Source organism: Oncorhynchus keta, chromosome 28 (genome assembly GCF_023373465.1).
Source record: "Oncorhynchus keta strain PuntledgeMale-10-30-2019 chromosome 28, Oket_V2, whole genome shotgun sequence".
Lineage (NCBI taxonomy): Eukaryota > Metazoa > Chordata > Actinopteri > Salmoniformes > Salmonidae > Oncorhynchus > Oncorhynchus keta.
The window spans coordinates 44,832,055-44,849,998 of NC_068448.1; the positions used below are offsets into that span (position 1 = coordinate 44,832,055).

The following is a 17,944-nucleotide window of genomic DNA, read 5'->3' on the forward strand; positions in this document are numbered from 1 at the left end:
ATTCTAACGCCTGGATATGTTTATTTTTGAACCATTCCATTGTAGATTTTGCTTTATGTTTTGGATCATTGTCTTGTTGGAAGACAAATCTCCGTCCCAGTCTCAGGTCTTTTGCAGACTCCATCAGGTTTTCTTCCAGAATGGTCCTGTATTTGGCTCCATCCATCTTCCCATCAATTTTAACCATCTTCCCTGTCCCTGCTGAGGAAAAGCAGGCCCAAACCATGATGCTGCCACCACCATGTTTGACAGTGGGGATGGTGTGTTCAGGGTGATGAGCTGTGTTGCTTTTACGCCAAACATAACGTTTTGCATTGTTACCAAAAAGTTCAATTTTGGTTTCATCTGACCAGAGCACCTTCTTCCACATGTTTGGTGTGTCTCCTAGGTGGCTTGTGGCAAACTTTAAACAACACTTTTTATGGATATCTTTAAGAAATGGCTTTCTTCTTGCCACTCTTCCATAAAGGCCAGATTTGTGCAATATACGACTGATTGTTGTCCTATGGACAGAGTCTCCCACCTCAGCTGTAGATCTCTGCAGTTCATCCAGAGTGATCATGGGCCTCTTGGCTGCATCTCTGATCAGTCTTCTCCTTGTATGAGCTGAAAGTTTAGAGGGACGGCCAGGTCTTGGGAGATTTGCAGTGGTCTGATATCCTTCCATTTCAATATTATCGCTTGCACAGTGCTCCTTGGGATGTTTAAAGCTTGGGAACTCTTTTTGTATCCAAATACGGCTTTAAACTTCTTCACAACAGTATCTCGGACCTGCCTGGTGTGTTCCTTGTTCTTCATGATGCTCTCTGCGCTTTTAACGGACCTCTGAGACTATCACAGTGCAGGTGCATTTATACGGAGACTTGATTACACACAGGTGGATTGTATTTATCATCATTAGTCATTTAGGTCAACATTGGATCATTCAGAGATCCTCACTGAACTTCTGTAGAGAGTTTGCTGCACTGAAAGTAAAGGGGCTGAATAATTTTGCACGCCCAATTTTTCAGTTTTTTTGATTTGTTAAAAATCGTTCCACTTCATGATTGTGTCCCACTTGTTGTTGATTCTTCACAAAAAAAATACAGTTTTATATCTTTGTTTGAAGCCTGAAATGTGGCAAAAGGTCGCAAAGTTCAAGGGGGCCGAATACTTTCGCAAGGCACTGTATTTCTCTTCTATAGTGTGTACCTGGCATGAATCATGCCCATTTTATGTGATGTAGTGTCTTGCTAATGTGTATGTTGTGTGTCTGTGTGTGTGTGTGCGCATGGGTGTGTGTGTGTTCCAGGAGACGTGTCTACCCCCTAACGGGGACTACAGAAACAGCGGGGTGGTGCTGGTTAACCCTTTCTGCCAGGAGACCTTGTTCATCAACAGAGAGAAGTCCTGCGACATCTAGAGAGGAGGGACGCTGGTCTTGTGGCCATGTCCTGAAACCACCAATACAAGACTGTCAAAAATAAAAGTCTGACTTTCAAAATTAAAGTCCCCCGCCACTGCTTTCTCCCTATTCTCCCACCACTGTCATGTTTATACAAGTGGTAAATCTTCAGAGACTTTATACTGTACATTATGAATATATAGACCAAGATTAAAAGAAGAGCTAATAACAGACACTATTTACGATGAGGGTGCGCCCGCATATTTTTCTGATGTGCATTTTCTACAAATGCTTAATTGTGATAAGCGTTTTTATGTCTTTATAAACCACTGAGTATGTGTGATTTCCATTTTGTTACAGTGGCTTGATGGTGAGAACATTGTGGACGTGGTCACTTGAATTCTGCTTTAGAGAGAAGATATTCTGTAAGAACGTTATGTTTCATTTTCTTTTTAATCAAACCCCAAATAATTACTGAAAATCCTGTTGAACTTGAATTCTGTACCTACGAGATTTAGGGCAATGTTTGTGAGTCCAGGGTTTAGTAGAGGCAATGGAGGTATTATAATTTGAACTGCCTCTAGCATGGGGACTGTCTGTGTGTCTCTCTCTTTGCCTATCTCTCTCTCGCTCTCTGCCTCTTTGCCTCTCTCTTTCTCTCTGCCTCTTTGCCTCTCTCTCTCTCTCTCTCTCTCTCTCTCTCTCTCTATTTGTGTTATGGAGTAGATTCTGGTTTTGGCAGATTTAGTAAAGGTTAGACGTTAAACAAACCTCATTGTTTGTTTAACGTCTAACCTTTACTAAATATTTTGAGACCAAACTTATTGTAACCTCCCTCCATAAGTACAGTACTTGTCCAGGAGCTTAAACTATGTTTATTATTGTAATGTATAGATTGAATGATATTTTATTTCATTTCTGGTTGTAGAAATGAAAAAGTTCATAGAAATCATGACCAATGAAAATACTGAGATATTTTATCCTGAATATTTACTGTGAGCACATAGTGGCAGTTTAATCAAACATACGTATTTTGTTTCATTATCAAATCAATTTCAGTTTGTCATGCTTTACTTTTGCTTTGTCACATATTTATATTTACTAAATACTGCGTCCGTTTGTCACATTGTGAAACGCTGATCTGTTAAATCATACTTCCCTGTGTTTGAAGATTTTATTGAATATGTTGTCAAACTACTAAATGTATGTCGCTGCAATGGGCATGTGGTGCCATACCAGAGAAAGGGTATTTTGCTACATGTAGAATGGAGAGGAGGGGCAGTATCATGTCTTTTTTTGTGTCGTAGCATACACTGTACTTTTTACAGCTGAGCAATAAAAGAGAAAAGCTTTTAACATTCTCTGTGTTTTACTCCTTCCACTCATCAATGAAGACTGTAATGACGATTGTTATTGTTGCATATTAACTGCATAGTCCTCCTGGGAAATTATTTGTGCCACTGCCAAGTGTAAACTGGGATAAAATGAATTCATATTTTTGGCCTTTTATTTGTCAACCTTTATTTTAATTGACCATGAACACCCCCTTGCTGACCCCAGCTAAACTTTGCTAATGCTTATCTAGAGAGCTTCAGTACTTGGAGTTCATTAAGGAGCTGTCACTTTCTCCTCCCAAACCAAAAAAAAACACTTCAATATTTTACAAATTCAAGTACAAGATATACTTTTCTGGTATATATTAAAAGGTGCAATATGCAGAAATCTCTCTGCCATTTCCTGGTTGCTAAAATTCTAATAGTTCACAATGTCAGTTCATGTGACAAAACAAGCAGTCGTCGTGTGGAGATTGTACCATCTCAACCGCTGTGAAATATATTTTCTATAACCAACAATATTGTATTTACAGCTGTTTGAAACTGGTGTACAAAACTAAAAGTAAAAGATGCAAGAACTAAACATAAGAATGGGAAGCATAGAATTAGCGCACATAGAACAGATCTACTGCTTCTCAGACTGGCTTTCAACGAGAATGACAGATTGATAACACATTTCTATGTGAACTGGTTCGGGATGCCCCCCAAAAAGTTACATATTACAGCTTCAGTACACTATACATATACTATCATTTAACTTAAACATACTTATTAAATGTGTACTTTACATTAATTGTTATTCAGTGTTTTAGTTCAGTGAGCTCAAAGTATTGAAACAGTGATAAATGTTTTGTTTCGGCGATTTGAAATGATGCAATGACTATGAGGTTGTATGCATTTGTTTTGGTTCTTTCAGATTAATTTGTGCACAATAGAAATGAATGGTAAATAATGTATTGTGACATGTTGGAGTCACTTTTATTGTAAATCAGAATATATGTTTCGAAACACATTTACATTAATGTGAATGCTACCATGACTACGGATAATCCTGAATTAATCGTGAATAATGATGAGTGAGAAAGTTACAAGACGCACAAATATCATATCCCCAAGACATACTAACCTTTCACCATTACAATAACAACAATTTGGACACAACCAAAACAAATAGCAAACGCATCCAACAAATGTATAGAGTCACAAGCTTGATGTAGTCATTACATGCTATGAATATGGGACCAACAGTGGTGGAAAAAGTATCCAACTATCATACTTGAGTAAAAGTAAAGATACCTTAATAGAAAATTACTCAAGTAAAAGTGAAAGTTACCCAGTAAAAATACTATTTGAGTAAAAGTCTAAAAGTATTTGGTTTTAAATATACTTAGGTATCAAAAGTAAATGGAATTTCTAAAATATACGTAAGTATTAAAAGTAAAAGTATAAATAATTTCAAAGTCCTTATATTAAGCAATCCAAACGGCACCATTTCTTTATTAATTTTTATTTACAGATTTCCAGGGGCACACTCAGACATGATTTACAAACGAAGTATGGGTGTTTAGTGAGTCTGTCAGATCAGAGGTAGTAGGGATGACCAGGGATGCTCTCTTGATAAGTGTGTCAATTGGACCATTTTCCTGTCAAAATGTAACGAGTACTTTTGGGTGTCAGGGAAAATGTATGGAGTAAAAGGTACATTATTTTCTTTAGGAATGTAGTGAAGTGAAAGAAAAAGTTGTCAAAAATATAAATAGTAAAGTACAGATACCCAAAAAAACTACAATATGTAAGTAGTACTTTAAAAGTATCTATACTTAAGTACTTTGGGCTCCCTGCCTGTGCCATTAAACCCCTACAACTCATCCAGAACGCCGCAGCCCGTCTGGTGTTCAACCTTCCCAAGTTCTCTCACGTCACCCCGCTCCTCCGCTCTCTCCACTGGCTTCCAGTTGAAGCTCGCATCCGCTACAAGACCATGGTGCTTGCCTACGGAGCTGTGAGGGGAACGGCACCTCAGTACCTCCAGGCTCTGATCAGGCCCTACACCCAAACAAGGGCACTGCGTTCATCCACCTCTGGCCTGCTCGCCTCCCTACCACTGAGGAAGTACAGTTTCCGCTCAGCCCAGTCAAAACTGTTCGCTGCTCTGGCTCCCCAATGGTGGAACACACTCCCTCACGACGCCAGGACAGCGGAGTCAATCACCACCTTCCGGAGACACCTGAAACCCCACCTCTTTAAGGAATACCTAGGATGGGATAAAGTAATCCTTCTCACCCCCTTAAAAGATGTAGATGCACTATTGTAAAGTGGCTGTTCCACTGGATGTCATAAGGTGAATGCACCAATTTGTAAGTCGCTCTGGATAAGAGCGTCTGCTAAATGACTTAAATGTATGTAAATGTACTTTACAACACTGGGGACCAAAATACTTTTTACTACTTTTTAATACACATAAGTTAATTTCTCCATATACAGTGCCTTGCGAAAGTATTCGGCCCCCTTGAACTTTGCGAGCTTTTGCCACATTTCAGGCTTCAAACATAAAGATATAAAACTGTATTTTTTTGTGAAGAATCAACAACAAGTGGGACACAATCATGAAGTGGAACGACATTTATTGGATATTTCAAACTTTTTTAACAAATCAAAAACTGAAAAATTGGGCGTGCAAAATTACAGCTGTAAGTCGCTTGGGGTATGTCTCTATCAGTTTTGCACATCGAGAGACTGACATTTTTTCCCATTCCTCCTTGCAAAACAGCTCGAGCTCAGTGAAGGTTGGATGGAGAGCATTTGTGAACAGCAGTTTTCAGTTCTTTCCACAGATTCTCGATTGGATTCAGGTCTGGACTTTGACTTGGCCATTCTAACACCTGGATATGTTTATTTTTTAACCATTCCATTGTAGATTCTGCTTTATGTTTTGGATCATTGTCTTTTTGGAAGACAAATCTCCTTCCCAGTCTCAGGTCTTTTGCAGACTCCATCAGGTTTTCTTCCAGAATGATCCTGTATTTGGCTCCATCCATCTTCCCATCAATTTTAACCATCTTCCCTGTCCCTGCTGAAGAAAAGCAGGCCCAAACCATGATGCTGCCACCACCATGTTTGACAGTGGGGATGGTGTGTTCAGGGTGATGAGCTGTGTTGCTTTTACGCCAAACATAACATTTTGCATTGTTGCCAAAAAGTTCAATTTTGGTTTCATCTGACCAGAGCACCTTCTTCCACATGTTTGGTGTGTCTCCCAGGTGGCTTGTGGCAAACTTTAAATGACACTTTTTAAGAAATGGCTTTCTTCTTGCCACTCTTCCATAAAGGCCAGATTTGTGCAATATACGACTGATTGTTGTCCTATGGACAGAGTCTCCCACCTCAGCTGTAGATCTCTGCAGTTTATCCAGAGTGATCATGGGCCTCTTGGCTGCATCTCTGATCAGTCTTCTCCTTGTATGAGCTGAAAGTTTAGAGGGACGGCCAGGTCTTGGGAGATTTGCAGTGGTCTGATACTCCTTGCATTTCAATATTATCGCTTTCACAGTGCTCCTTGGGATGTTTAAAGCTTGGGAAATCTTTTTGTATCCAAATACGGCTTTAAACTTCTTCACAACAGTATCTCGGACCTGCCTGGTGTGTTCCTTGATCTTCATGATGCTCTCTGCGCTTTTAACGGACCTCTGAGACTATCACAGTGCAGGTGCATTTATACGGAGACTTGATTACACACAGGTGGATTGTATTTATCATCATTAGTCATTTAGGTCAACATTGGATCATTCAGAGATCCTCACTGAACTTCTGGAGAGAGTTTGCTGCACTGAAAGTAAAGGGGCTGAATAATTTTGCATGCCCAATTTTTCAGTTTTTGATTTGTTAAAAAGGTTTGAAATATCCAATAAATGTCGTTCCACTTCATGATTGTGTCCCACTTGTTGTTGATTCTTCACAAAAAAATACAGTTTTATATCTTTATGTTTGAAGCCTGAAATGTGGCAAAAGGTCGCAAAGTTCAAGGGGGCCGAATACTTTTGCAAGGCACTGTACTTTTAGTCCCGTAAAACTGGGGGACTATGCATAAAAAGTGCTGCAATTTCAAAACCCAATATGGATTGAAATACCCTCAAATTAAAGCTGACAGTCTGCACTTTAACCTCAAAATTGTTGTATCATTTCAAAGCTCTGGAGTACAGAGCCAAAACAACAAAAAATGTGTCACTATCCCAATACTTTTGGAGTTCACCGTCATTACACTTAAGCACACTATTAAAAGAGTACTTCAATTGTAATATAGTACATTAATTCAAAATACACTTGTAATTGTTTTTAAATTGAGGCATTCCCAGTAAAGCATTAAAACAATCAATCAACAATCAAGAAAAGTGCTAAAAATAGCCCATATTAACATATGCAGCCTGAGAAACAAGGTCCATGAAGTCAATAACTTGCTTGTACCAGATGACATTCATATTCTGACTATCTCTGAAACTCACTTAGATAATACATTTGATGATACAGTGGTAGCAATACATGGTTATAACATCTACAGAAAAGACAGAAATGCAACAGGGGCGGGAACCACATTCCTGTAAAGTTTAGAGAGGATCTCATGTTAAATACTGTTGAAGTAATATGGCTACAGGTTCATCTACCTCACCTAAAGCCCATTCTGGTGGGAAGCTGCTATAGACCACCAAGTGCTAACAGTCAGTATATGGATAATATGTGTGAAATTCTTGATAATGTATGTGATATCAACAGAGAAGTATAGTTTCTGGGTGATTTAAATATTGACTGGCTATCATCAAGCTGCCCACTCAGGAAAAAACTTCAAACTGTAAACAGTGCCTGCAACCTGGATCAGGTTGTCAGTCAACCTACCAGGGTAGTTAAAAACAGCACAGGAATTAAATCATCAACATGTTCACATCTTTACTAATGCAGCAGAACTTGGCTTTGAAGCAGTATCCAAATCTGTAGGATGTTGTGATCACAATATCTAGGAAAACCAAAGTTCCAAAGGCTGAGCCTAATATAGTGTATAAGAGGTCATACACGTTTTGTAGTGATTCATATGTTGATGATGTAAATCATATTTGCTGGTCCGTGGTGTGTAATGAGGAGCAACCAGAAGCTGCACTTGACACATTTATGAAATTCCTTATTCCAGTTACTAATAAGCACGCACCCATAAAGAAAATGACTGTAAAAACTGTTAAATCCCCTTGGGTTGATGAGGAATTGAACATTTGTATGGGTGAGAGGGATGAGGCAGAAGGTATGGCCCAACTGATTGGTCAACATACTGCAAATTAAGAAATCATGTGACTAAACTAAATACAAATAAACTATACTATGAAACAAAGTTACGTTATATAAAGAATGATAGTAAAAAGCTTTGTGGCACCTTAAATGACATTTGAATCAGGCTAATTCATCACAAAGCCCACTTATATTGCCAACTACTTTAATGACTTTTTCATTGGCAAAATAAGCAGACTTAGGGATGACATGCCAGCAATAAAAGCTGGCACTACACATCCAAGTATATCGGACCAAATTATGAAAGACAAGAATTATACTTCTGAATTCCGTAAAGTCAGTGTGGAAGAGGTTAAGAAAGTATTAGCCATCCCGGATCCGGGATCGTGAATACACCCTCAGGCTCATTACCATAACGCAACATTAACAATTTCTAAAAATCGCAAAATAAATGAAATAAATATGCCTGCTCTCAAGCTTAGCCTTTTCTTAACAACACTGTCATCTCAGATTTTCAAAATATGCTTTTGAACCATAGAAAATCAATCATTTGTGTAAGAGTATTGATAGCTAGCATAGCATTTAGCGTAGCATTTAGCACGCAACATTTTCACAAAAACCAGAAAAGCAATCAAATAAAATAATTTACCTTTGAAGAACTTTGAATGTTTTCAATGAGGAGACTCTCAGTTACATAGCAGATGTCCAGTTTTTCCTGAAAGATTCTTTGTGTAGGACAAATCGCTCCGTTTTGTACATCACATTTAGCTACCGAAACGAACCGAAAATTCAGTCACCAAAACGTCAAACTTTTTTCCAAATTAACTCCATAATATCGACCGAAACATGGCAAACATTGTATGAATCAATCCTCAAGGTGTTTTTTCACATATCTCTTCATTGATATGCCGTTCGTGGAAGCCTGCTTTCGCCTCAGAATCCCATGGAAAAATACCAGCAGCTGAGTTTTGCACACCAATTTCCATGCAGGACACCGTGCGGACACTTGGCAAATGTAGTCTCTTATGGTCAATCTTCCAATGATATGCCTACAAATACGTCACAATGCTGCAGACACCTTGGGGAAACGATAGAAAGGGCAGGCTCATTCCTGTCGCATTCACAGCCATATAAGGAGATAATGAAAAACAGAGCCTCAGAAATCCTGCTCATTTCCTGGTTGCAGTTTCATCTTGGTTTTGCCTGAAGCTTCTGTTCTAGGGCACTCACAGATAATATCTTTGCAGTTCTGGAAACGTCAGAGTGTTTTCTTTCCAAAGCTATCAATTATATGCATAGTCGAGCATCTTTTTGGGACAAAATATTGAGCTTAAAATGGGCACGTCTTTTTATCCAAAAATTAAATACTGCCCCTAGAGTCTCAAGAGGTTAATAACTTTTTCATTGGCAAGATAAGCAGACTTAGGGATGACATGCCAGCAATAAAAGGTGGCACTACACATCCAAGTATATCGGACCAAATTATGAAAGACAAGAATTGTACTTCTGAATTCCGTAAAGTCAGTGTGGAAGAGGTTAAGAAATTATTGTTGTCTATGAACAGTGACAAGCCACCGGGGTCTGACAATCTGGATGGAAATTTACTGAGGATAATAGCAGATGATATTGCCACTCCTATTTGCCACATCTTCAATGTAAGCCTACTAGAAAGTGTGTGCCCTCAAGGCCTGGAGGGAAGCTGAAGTTATTCCGCTACCCAAGAATAGTAAAGCCCCCTTTACTGGCTCAAATAGCCAACCAATCAGCCTGTTACCAACCCTTAGTAAACTTCTGGAAAAAATAGTGTTTGACTAGATACAACGTCATTTCACAGTAAACAAATTGACAACAGACTTTCAGCACACTTTAAGGAAGCACACTCACCAAACACATCACTTACACAAATGACTGAGGAGACGATTGTGGACCACAGGAAAAAAGGACAGAGCACGCCCCCATTCTCATCGATGGGGCTGCAGTGGAGCAGGTTGAGAGCTTCAAGTTCTTTGGTGTCCACATCACCAACAAACTAACATGGTCCACGCACAGAAAGACAGTTATTAAGAGGCAAAACCTATTCCCCGTCAAGAGACTGAAAAGACTTGCCATGGGTCCTCAGATCCTCAAAAGATTCTAACAGCTGCAACATCAAGAGCATCCTGCTGACTGGTTGCATCACTGCCTGGTATGGCAACGCCTCCGACCGCAAGGCACTACAGAGGGTAGTGCGAATGGCCCTGTACATCACAGGGGCCAAGCTTCCTGCCATCCAGGACCTCTATACCAGGCGGTGTCAGAGGAAGGCCCTAAAAATGGTCAAAGACTCTAGCCACCTTAGTCATAGATTGTTCACTCTGTTACCGCACAGCAAGCAGTACCGGAGCACCAAGTCTAGGTCCAAGAGGCTTCTAAAACAGCTTCTACCCCCAAGCCATAAAACTCCTGAACATCTAATCAAATGGCTACCCAGACTACTTGCAATGCCCCCCTTTTACACCGCTGCTACGCTCTGTTATCATCTATGCATAGTCACTTTAATAACTCTACCTACATGTATATATTACTTCAACTAACCGGTGCCACCGCACATCGACTCTGTACCTGTACCCCTGTATATAGTCTCGCTATTGTTATTTTACTGCTGCTCTTAAATGACTTGTTACTTTTATTTCTTATTATTATCTGTATTTTTTTTTACTGCATTGCTCGTAAGTAAGCATTTCACTAAGGTGTTGGTGCTGTTGTAGGTGTTGGTGCTGTTGTAATCGGCGCATGTGACTGAACAAATGTGATTTGATTTGGCTGAGAGAAATTGATGCTAAAATGATTGTGGGGGCAATGATCTTGTTAGACTTCAGTGCAGCTTTTGACATTATCGATCAAAGTCTGCTGCTGGAAAACGTATGTGTTATGGCTTTACACCTCCTGCTATAATGTGGATAAAGAATTACCTGTCTAACAGAACATAGAAGGTGTTCTTTAATGGAAAGCCAGTGTGTTTATGTATGCGGATGACTCAACACTATACACGTCATCTACTACAGGGAGTGAAATCCCTGAAACACTTAAAGATCTGCATTTATTTTCAGAATGGGTGGCAAGGAATAAGTTAGTCCTAAACATTTCAAAAACTAAAAGCATTGTATTTGGGTCAAAACATTCACTAAACCCTAAACCCTAATAAATAATGTGGTAATTGAGCAAGTTGAGGTGACTAAACTGTCATGGTCAAAAAAAAAAATGATACAACAGTAGCTAAGATGGGGAGAAGTATTTCCATAATAAAGATCTGCTCTGCCTTCTTAACAACACTATCAACAAGGCAGGCCCTAGTTTTGTCACACCTTGACTACTGTTCAGTAGTGTGGTCAGGTACCACAAAAAAAGGACTTAGGAAAATTGCGATTGGCTCAGGACAGGGCAGCACGTCTGGCCCTTGCATGTACACAGAGCTAATATTAATAATATGCATGTCAATCTCTCCTGGCTGAAAGTGGAGGAGAGATTGACTTCATCACTACTTGGCATGTTGAGTGCAACGAGCTGTCTGTCTAAACTACTGGCACACAGTTCTGACACCCATGTATACCCCACAAGACATGCCAAGACATGCCACAAGAGGTCTCTCACAGTCCCCAAGTCCAGAAAAGACTATGGGAGGCGCACAGTACTACATAGAGCCATGACTACATGGAACTCTGTTCCACATCAAGTAACTGATGCAAGTAGTAAAATTAGATTTAAAACACTGATTAAAAAAACACCTTATGGAACAGCCGAGACTGTGAAGCAACACAAACAGGCACATGCATACACACACACGATAACATACGCACTATACACACACATAGATTTAGCACTGTAGATATGTGGTAGTGGTGGAGTAATGGCCTGAGGGCACAGTGTGTTGTGAAATCTGTGAATGTATTGTAATGTTTAACATTTTTATAAACTGCCTTAATTTTGCTGGACCCCAGAAAGAGTACCTTGGCAGCATCTAATGGGGATCCACAATAAATACAAAATAGATTTGTTTTAATGAAACTGAGAGATCAAGTACACTACAAGTACACTCTTAAAAAAAAGGGTTCCAAAAGGGTTCTTCAGCTGTCCCAATAGGAGAAACCCTTTTGGTTCCAGGTAGAACCCCCTGTGGAAAGGGTTTGTCATGGAACCCAAAAGGTTTCTAGCTGGAACCAAAATTGGTTATTCAACAGTCGAGGAACCAATTTATGTTCTAGATAGCACCTTATTTTCTAAGAGTTGTGGCAGACCAGGGGGTTTGGTCAATCAGCCCCTTGATTACCCACCAACCACAATCAGCCCCAATTAGTCCTGGCCGGAGAGCCCGTCGAGACCTGGCGCATACAGCAGAGGGAGCCAGCACCGCGTGATGTAGGGGCCTGTCTGTCATCAGGCCTCGACGAGTCTCACCCTGGTGGCTAACCTGCTGTACGCCCCCCCCCCTTCTCGATAGGGCCTCCTCGTTACCATGCTTCGCCCCCGACCTGTGCACAACAAAAAAGAGAAGTGTTGAAGGGACAAGAACCACCTGGTGACCCAATCGTTTGTGTCCCTTCCCCTGGCCATCCAGACCAGGGAAGCAAGGTCTGTGACCAGGGTGAAGTGGGTACCCAACAGGTAGTACAAGAGTGTTTAGTCCCCACTTCACCGCTCGGCACTCTTTCTCAACAATAGAGTACTTTTTTTCTCTGGGTATCAGCTTTCGGCATATGTACATGATGGGGTGCTCCTCCCCATCATGTATCTAGGACAGGACAGACCCTAGTCCCGTGTCGCATGTGTCCGTTTGGACCAACATTGGTACCTGGAAAACGGGATTTCCGAGAATCAGATGGGAGCACAGTGCTTACTTCAGGCGCTTGAATGCCACTTCGGTCTCGCCCCCGACCATTTCACTGTTTTCGGGAGGCGGGCCCTGGTTAGATTGTTTAGAGGGGGAGGATATAGCTGCAAAGTTGGGGATAAACCGGCTGTAGTATCCTGCCAATCCTAGGAAAGACAATCTGTGTCTTGGTGCATGGAACGGGCCAGTCAAATACTGAGTGGACCTTCCTCTCTTAAGGCTTGACGTTCCCCCATCCGATCAAATACCCCAGGTACTCCACCTCCTCAAACCCTAGCTTGCATTTCTTGGGGTTTGCTGTCAATCCGGCTGTCAATCCGGCTGTCAATCCGGCTTGCCTGAATGCGTCCAGCACCGCCTGGAGGCACGTCGGATGCTCTTCCAAACCTTGGCTGTGTATGATGATATCATCCAAATAGGCCGCCGTGTACTGTTGGTGGGGTCGGAGGACTCGATCCATCAGGAACATGGGCGGGGCTCCGTGGAGACCGAATAGGAGCACTCGGTACTGATATAAGCCATCCAGTGCCGGAAACACAATCTTCTCCCGGGAGGAGGCTGCCAAGGTACCTGTCAATATCCTTTAGTCAGGTTGAGGTTGCTGATGTACCGGGCCTTTCCCAATCAGTCGATGAGCTCGTCCACCCTCGGCATGGGGTAGGCATTGAACAAGCTGATATCGTTCACAGCCCGCAAGTCATTACAGAAGCGCAGGCTATCGTCCGGTTTGGGCGATTTGATCCCCATCCTCAACATAGCCTTCCTTCGGGCCTTGGGGATTAGATATGTCCTCTTTTGTACCGTTTCCCCGGGCCAGGTGCGGACGTGGTGGCCCGGCATCTGGGAGAACATCGCAGTGTTCCAATCGACGAGCTCTCAGAGCTTTTGCTTCTGGGCCGTGTCAAGGTCCTCTTTGCTCAGGACCACCACTGGTACCGTTGGCGTCCTGGGTCCCGACCATAACATGGCCAAGGCTGTCCTCTCGTGCCAACTCTTTAATAGGTTCACATGGTAAATCTGTTGTGGTTTCTGTCTCCCCAGCTGCCGTACGCGGTAATTGACAGATCCCAGCTTATCTATCACCTCGTATGGTCCGTGCCACGTTGCCAGGGATGTACTTTCTGCCGTGGGGATTAAGACCAGCACCTTGTCTCCCACCTGAAATTCTCAGGGCTGGGTTCCCTGATTGTAGACCTGGGTTTGGGCGAGTTGGGACTTTTCCATACGCTCCCTTACTGCTGGCCATATGGCTGTCATCCTCTCACTCATCATCTCCATGTGTTCTACCATGATGCGTAAGGGAGTCGGCTGGGCTTCCCACACCTCCTTGGCGAGGTCCAGTAGCTCCTCCCACAGAGGAGCTCGAAAGGGGAAAACCCGGTGAATGACAGGGGCACTTGTCGGACAGAGAACATTAGGTTGGTAGTAGCTGGTCCCAGTTCTCCCGTCCTGCTCAATGACCTTCCATAGCATTTGTTTGAGTAATCTCCTCCAGACCTTTCATTAGGTGAGACATGAACTCGTTTGGATGCGATTCAGTAGGCACTCCTCCTTGTAGATTCCAGATTTCCTCAACGAGGCGGGCATTTTGTAGCTGCTGTTCCTCCAGTGTTCTTTCCTGAAGCGCCTGTTGTGCTTTTGGGCCCAGACGAACTGAACTATCAACTCGTCCATGCTGATGCCGCGTAAACGTCAACCGTGATCTAACCACGTTATCAGAATGCCCGCATTTTCCACCACTTGTCGCAGACCAGGAGGTTTGGTCAAGACGTTTGTAGAGAATAGACACAGACAGAATTTTATTAGCTCGGTTTTAAGGGTGCTTATTTTAACCTTTATTTAACTAGGCAAGTCAGTTAAGAACAAATTCTTATTTTCAATGACGGCCTAGGAACAGTGGGTTAACTGCCTGTTCAGGGGCAGAACGACAGATTTGTACCTCGTCAGCTCGGGGATATGAACTTGCAACCTTTCAGCAACTAGTCCAACACTCTAACCACTAGGCTACCCTGCCACCCACATTTAAAACAGGTCCTTAAAAAAGTATTCACCTTCAGTCTCCAAAGGATTTTGAAAAGCAAACTGCAAAGAGAAGAGGCGGAGAATCAGCAGCTTCAAAATGAGGTTGAGGAATATAACAGGGATATACAGTTGAAGTCGAAGTTTACATACACCTTAGCCAAATACATTTAAACTCAGTTTTTCACAATTCCTGACATTTAATCATAGTAAAAAATTCCTGTTTTAGGTCAGTTAGGATCACCACTTTATTTCAAGAATGTGAAATGTCAGAATAATAGTAGAGAGAATGATTTATTTCAGCTTTTATTTATTTCACCACATTCCCCAGTGGGTCAGAAGTTTACATACACTCAATTAGTATTTGGTAGCATTGCCTTTAAATGGTTTAACTTGGGTCAAACGTTTCAGGTAGCCTTCCACAAGCTTCCCACAATAAGTTGGGTGAATTTTGGTCCATTCCTCCTGACAGAGCTGGTGTAACTGAGTCAGGTTTGTAAGGCCTCCTTGCTCGCACATGCTTTTTCAGTTCTGCCCAGAAATGTTTTATTGGATTGAGGTCAGGGCTTTGTGATTGCCACTCCAATACCTTGACTTTGTTGTCCTTAAGCCATTTTGCCACAACATTGGAAGTATGCTTGGGGTCATTGTCCATTTGGAAGACCCTCTTGTGACCAAGCTTTAACTTCCTGACTGATGTCTTGAGATGTTGCTTAAATATATCCACCTAATTTTCCTACCTCATGATGCCATCTATTTTGTGAAGTGCACCAGTCCCTCCTGCATCAAAGCACCCCCACAACATGATGCTGCCACCCCCATGATTCAGCAGTTGGGATGGTGTTCTTTGGCTTGCAAGCATCCCCCGTTTTCCTCCAAACATAACAATGGTCATTATGGCCAAACAGTTATATTTTTGTTTCATCAGACCAGAGGACATTTCTCCAAAAAGTACGATCTACGGTCCCGATGTGCAGTTGCAAACCGTAGTCTGGCTTTTTTATGGCGGTTTTTGGAGCAGTGGCTTCTTCCTTGTTGAGTGGCCTTTCAGGTTATGTCGATATAGGACTTGTTTTACTGTGGATATAGATACTTTTTACCTGTAGCCTATCAGAAGCTTCTAAAGCCATGACATTATTTTCTGGAATTTTCCAAGCTGTTTAAAGGCACAGTCAACTTAATGCATGTAAACTTCTGACCCACTAGAATTGTGATACAGTGAAATAAGTGAAATAATCTGTAAACAATTGTTGGAAAAATTACTTGTGTCATGCACAAAGTAGATGTCCTAACCGACTTGCCAAAACTATAGTTTAACAATAAATGTGTGGAGTAGTTGAAAAACTAGTTTTAATGACTCCAATCTGAGCGTATGTAAACTTCTGACTTCAACTGTAACAGGGAGAAGGATGGGGCCACTTCCTTGCAAAAACTCCTCATATGTGTTAAATATATTTATTTAACATTTACTCATATTAGCTATGCTAACTCATACATAGGCTCATGACATTTAATGTATTCAAACCATATGAATTAAAGCTATGACAAGTCTTTTGACCACACAGGAGGCTGCTGTGGGGAGGATGGCTCAGAATAATGATCTAGAATAGAGTGAATGAAATGAAATGGCATCAAACACATGGAACCCATTTATTCAACAGTCATCCTCAATTAAGGTGACACTGGCTGCCTGTGGATTTGGGTATTACAACAACAAAGAAGTTCGTATGACAAAAAAAAGGCTGTTTTCCCCCTCTGACCTCATTGCACACGTGATAGAATTAAGTGATATGGTCAAACGGACAGTAAAGTACTGCGATTATAAACAAATTCATTATGGTTGAGTTCTGTGTTCCTGGTGAATTTGTAAATGGAGGTTGTGATTATATAACTCAGATTTCAATGTGTGTTCTGAACCACCTGTTCATGCCACCTGTTTGCATGATGATGTGACAAGCCAGGATTTCAACCTTTATTCCAAGCCTTTTCATCACCCGACATCCATGGATTGTAGTTCTTCTTCTTCTTTTTTTATTTTTTATTTTAAAATACATGGTAACATGATCATCTTAAACACTTAACCATAATATTTATATTCTGTTGGTGGATGTTACATTGAAAAAGGATAGCCTAGTAGAGGTTTAACACTTGGGAGAGCAAGGTCATTTTCCTCATTCTAATGCATTTTTGAATACATGGGTTGCATCTCTGTCTCGTGTCATACCATTATGAGTATTCTATTGACTTCTCAGCCATAGTGGCTCCAAAACATTGAGCGGTGTCTAGTCATTCTCAACAAGGGTTAATGATTGTTCAGTCTAAATTAACACTATAGTGGCATGTAAATATGATGGCATTCCTAACATAGGCAAATAATTAGCAGGAGAAAAAAAATTGACAACTTTTTGTCATCATTATGGTGTCACCAAATTTACTTTAGGGTAAATCCACTTGAATTCAGTCACTTTTTGACAGCATCCCTTTGTTAGGGCGGAGAGACATGTACAGTGTCTTGTCAGTATATCCATAATCTTTGTGTGAGGTGACCGTGTAGGTCCTCAACACACAACATACGCTGGTGTGCCCCAGCCCAACAGTAGGCCTAATAAACTGCTTTATGGGCAGCCGAGTCCCATGCTAAGCCCATAGTTTCATACGATGGCATCCCACATGTTTTCCTTTAGTGGAAACCAGTAACACACAATATACATATTTTTAAGTGTGAACTGTCATTGAATGGGGAGCAGAAATACCTACGTTTTCATCTAAGGTCACATCCAGAGTGTAGACTACCACAGTGCCTGTACTGTAAATACTTGGAATGCTGGCTTTGAGAAAACAAGTAAACTCATAAATACATTAAATATGTATTTGTAAGTTATTCTCTATTGTTCCATGATCAACTAGTCAATGATCAACACAATAAATGTATGCGTGAAGACGACTACAGTAGATCTCATGGTGTGGTACCAGATTATTACCGGGATAATATGATAGGGTGATCAAAAAAAGACATGCAATATAATTGGTTCTTCAGCATGTCCATTATGTTTCTCTTCATGTTAATCCGGG

The 17,944-nt window shown here is 41.3% G+C and overlaps 1 protein-coding gene across 1 annotated transcript in view; it reads left to right on the forward strand.

Moving 5' to 3' along the window:
• Positions 1-2,742, forward strand: part of LOC118361468 (transmembrane protein 108-like) — a 107,486-nt gene extending 104,744 nt beyond the window's left edge. Inside the window, exon 12 of the mRNA XM_052483162.1 lies at positions 1,292-2,742. Coding sequence (XP_052339122.1) covers positions 1,292-1,402 — 111 coding nt within the window. The 3' untranslated portion in view covers positions 1,403-2,742. The remainder of the gene's footprint in view (positions 1-1,291) is intronic.
• The last annotated feature ends 15,202 nt before the right edge of the window (positions 2,743-17,944 follow it).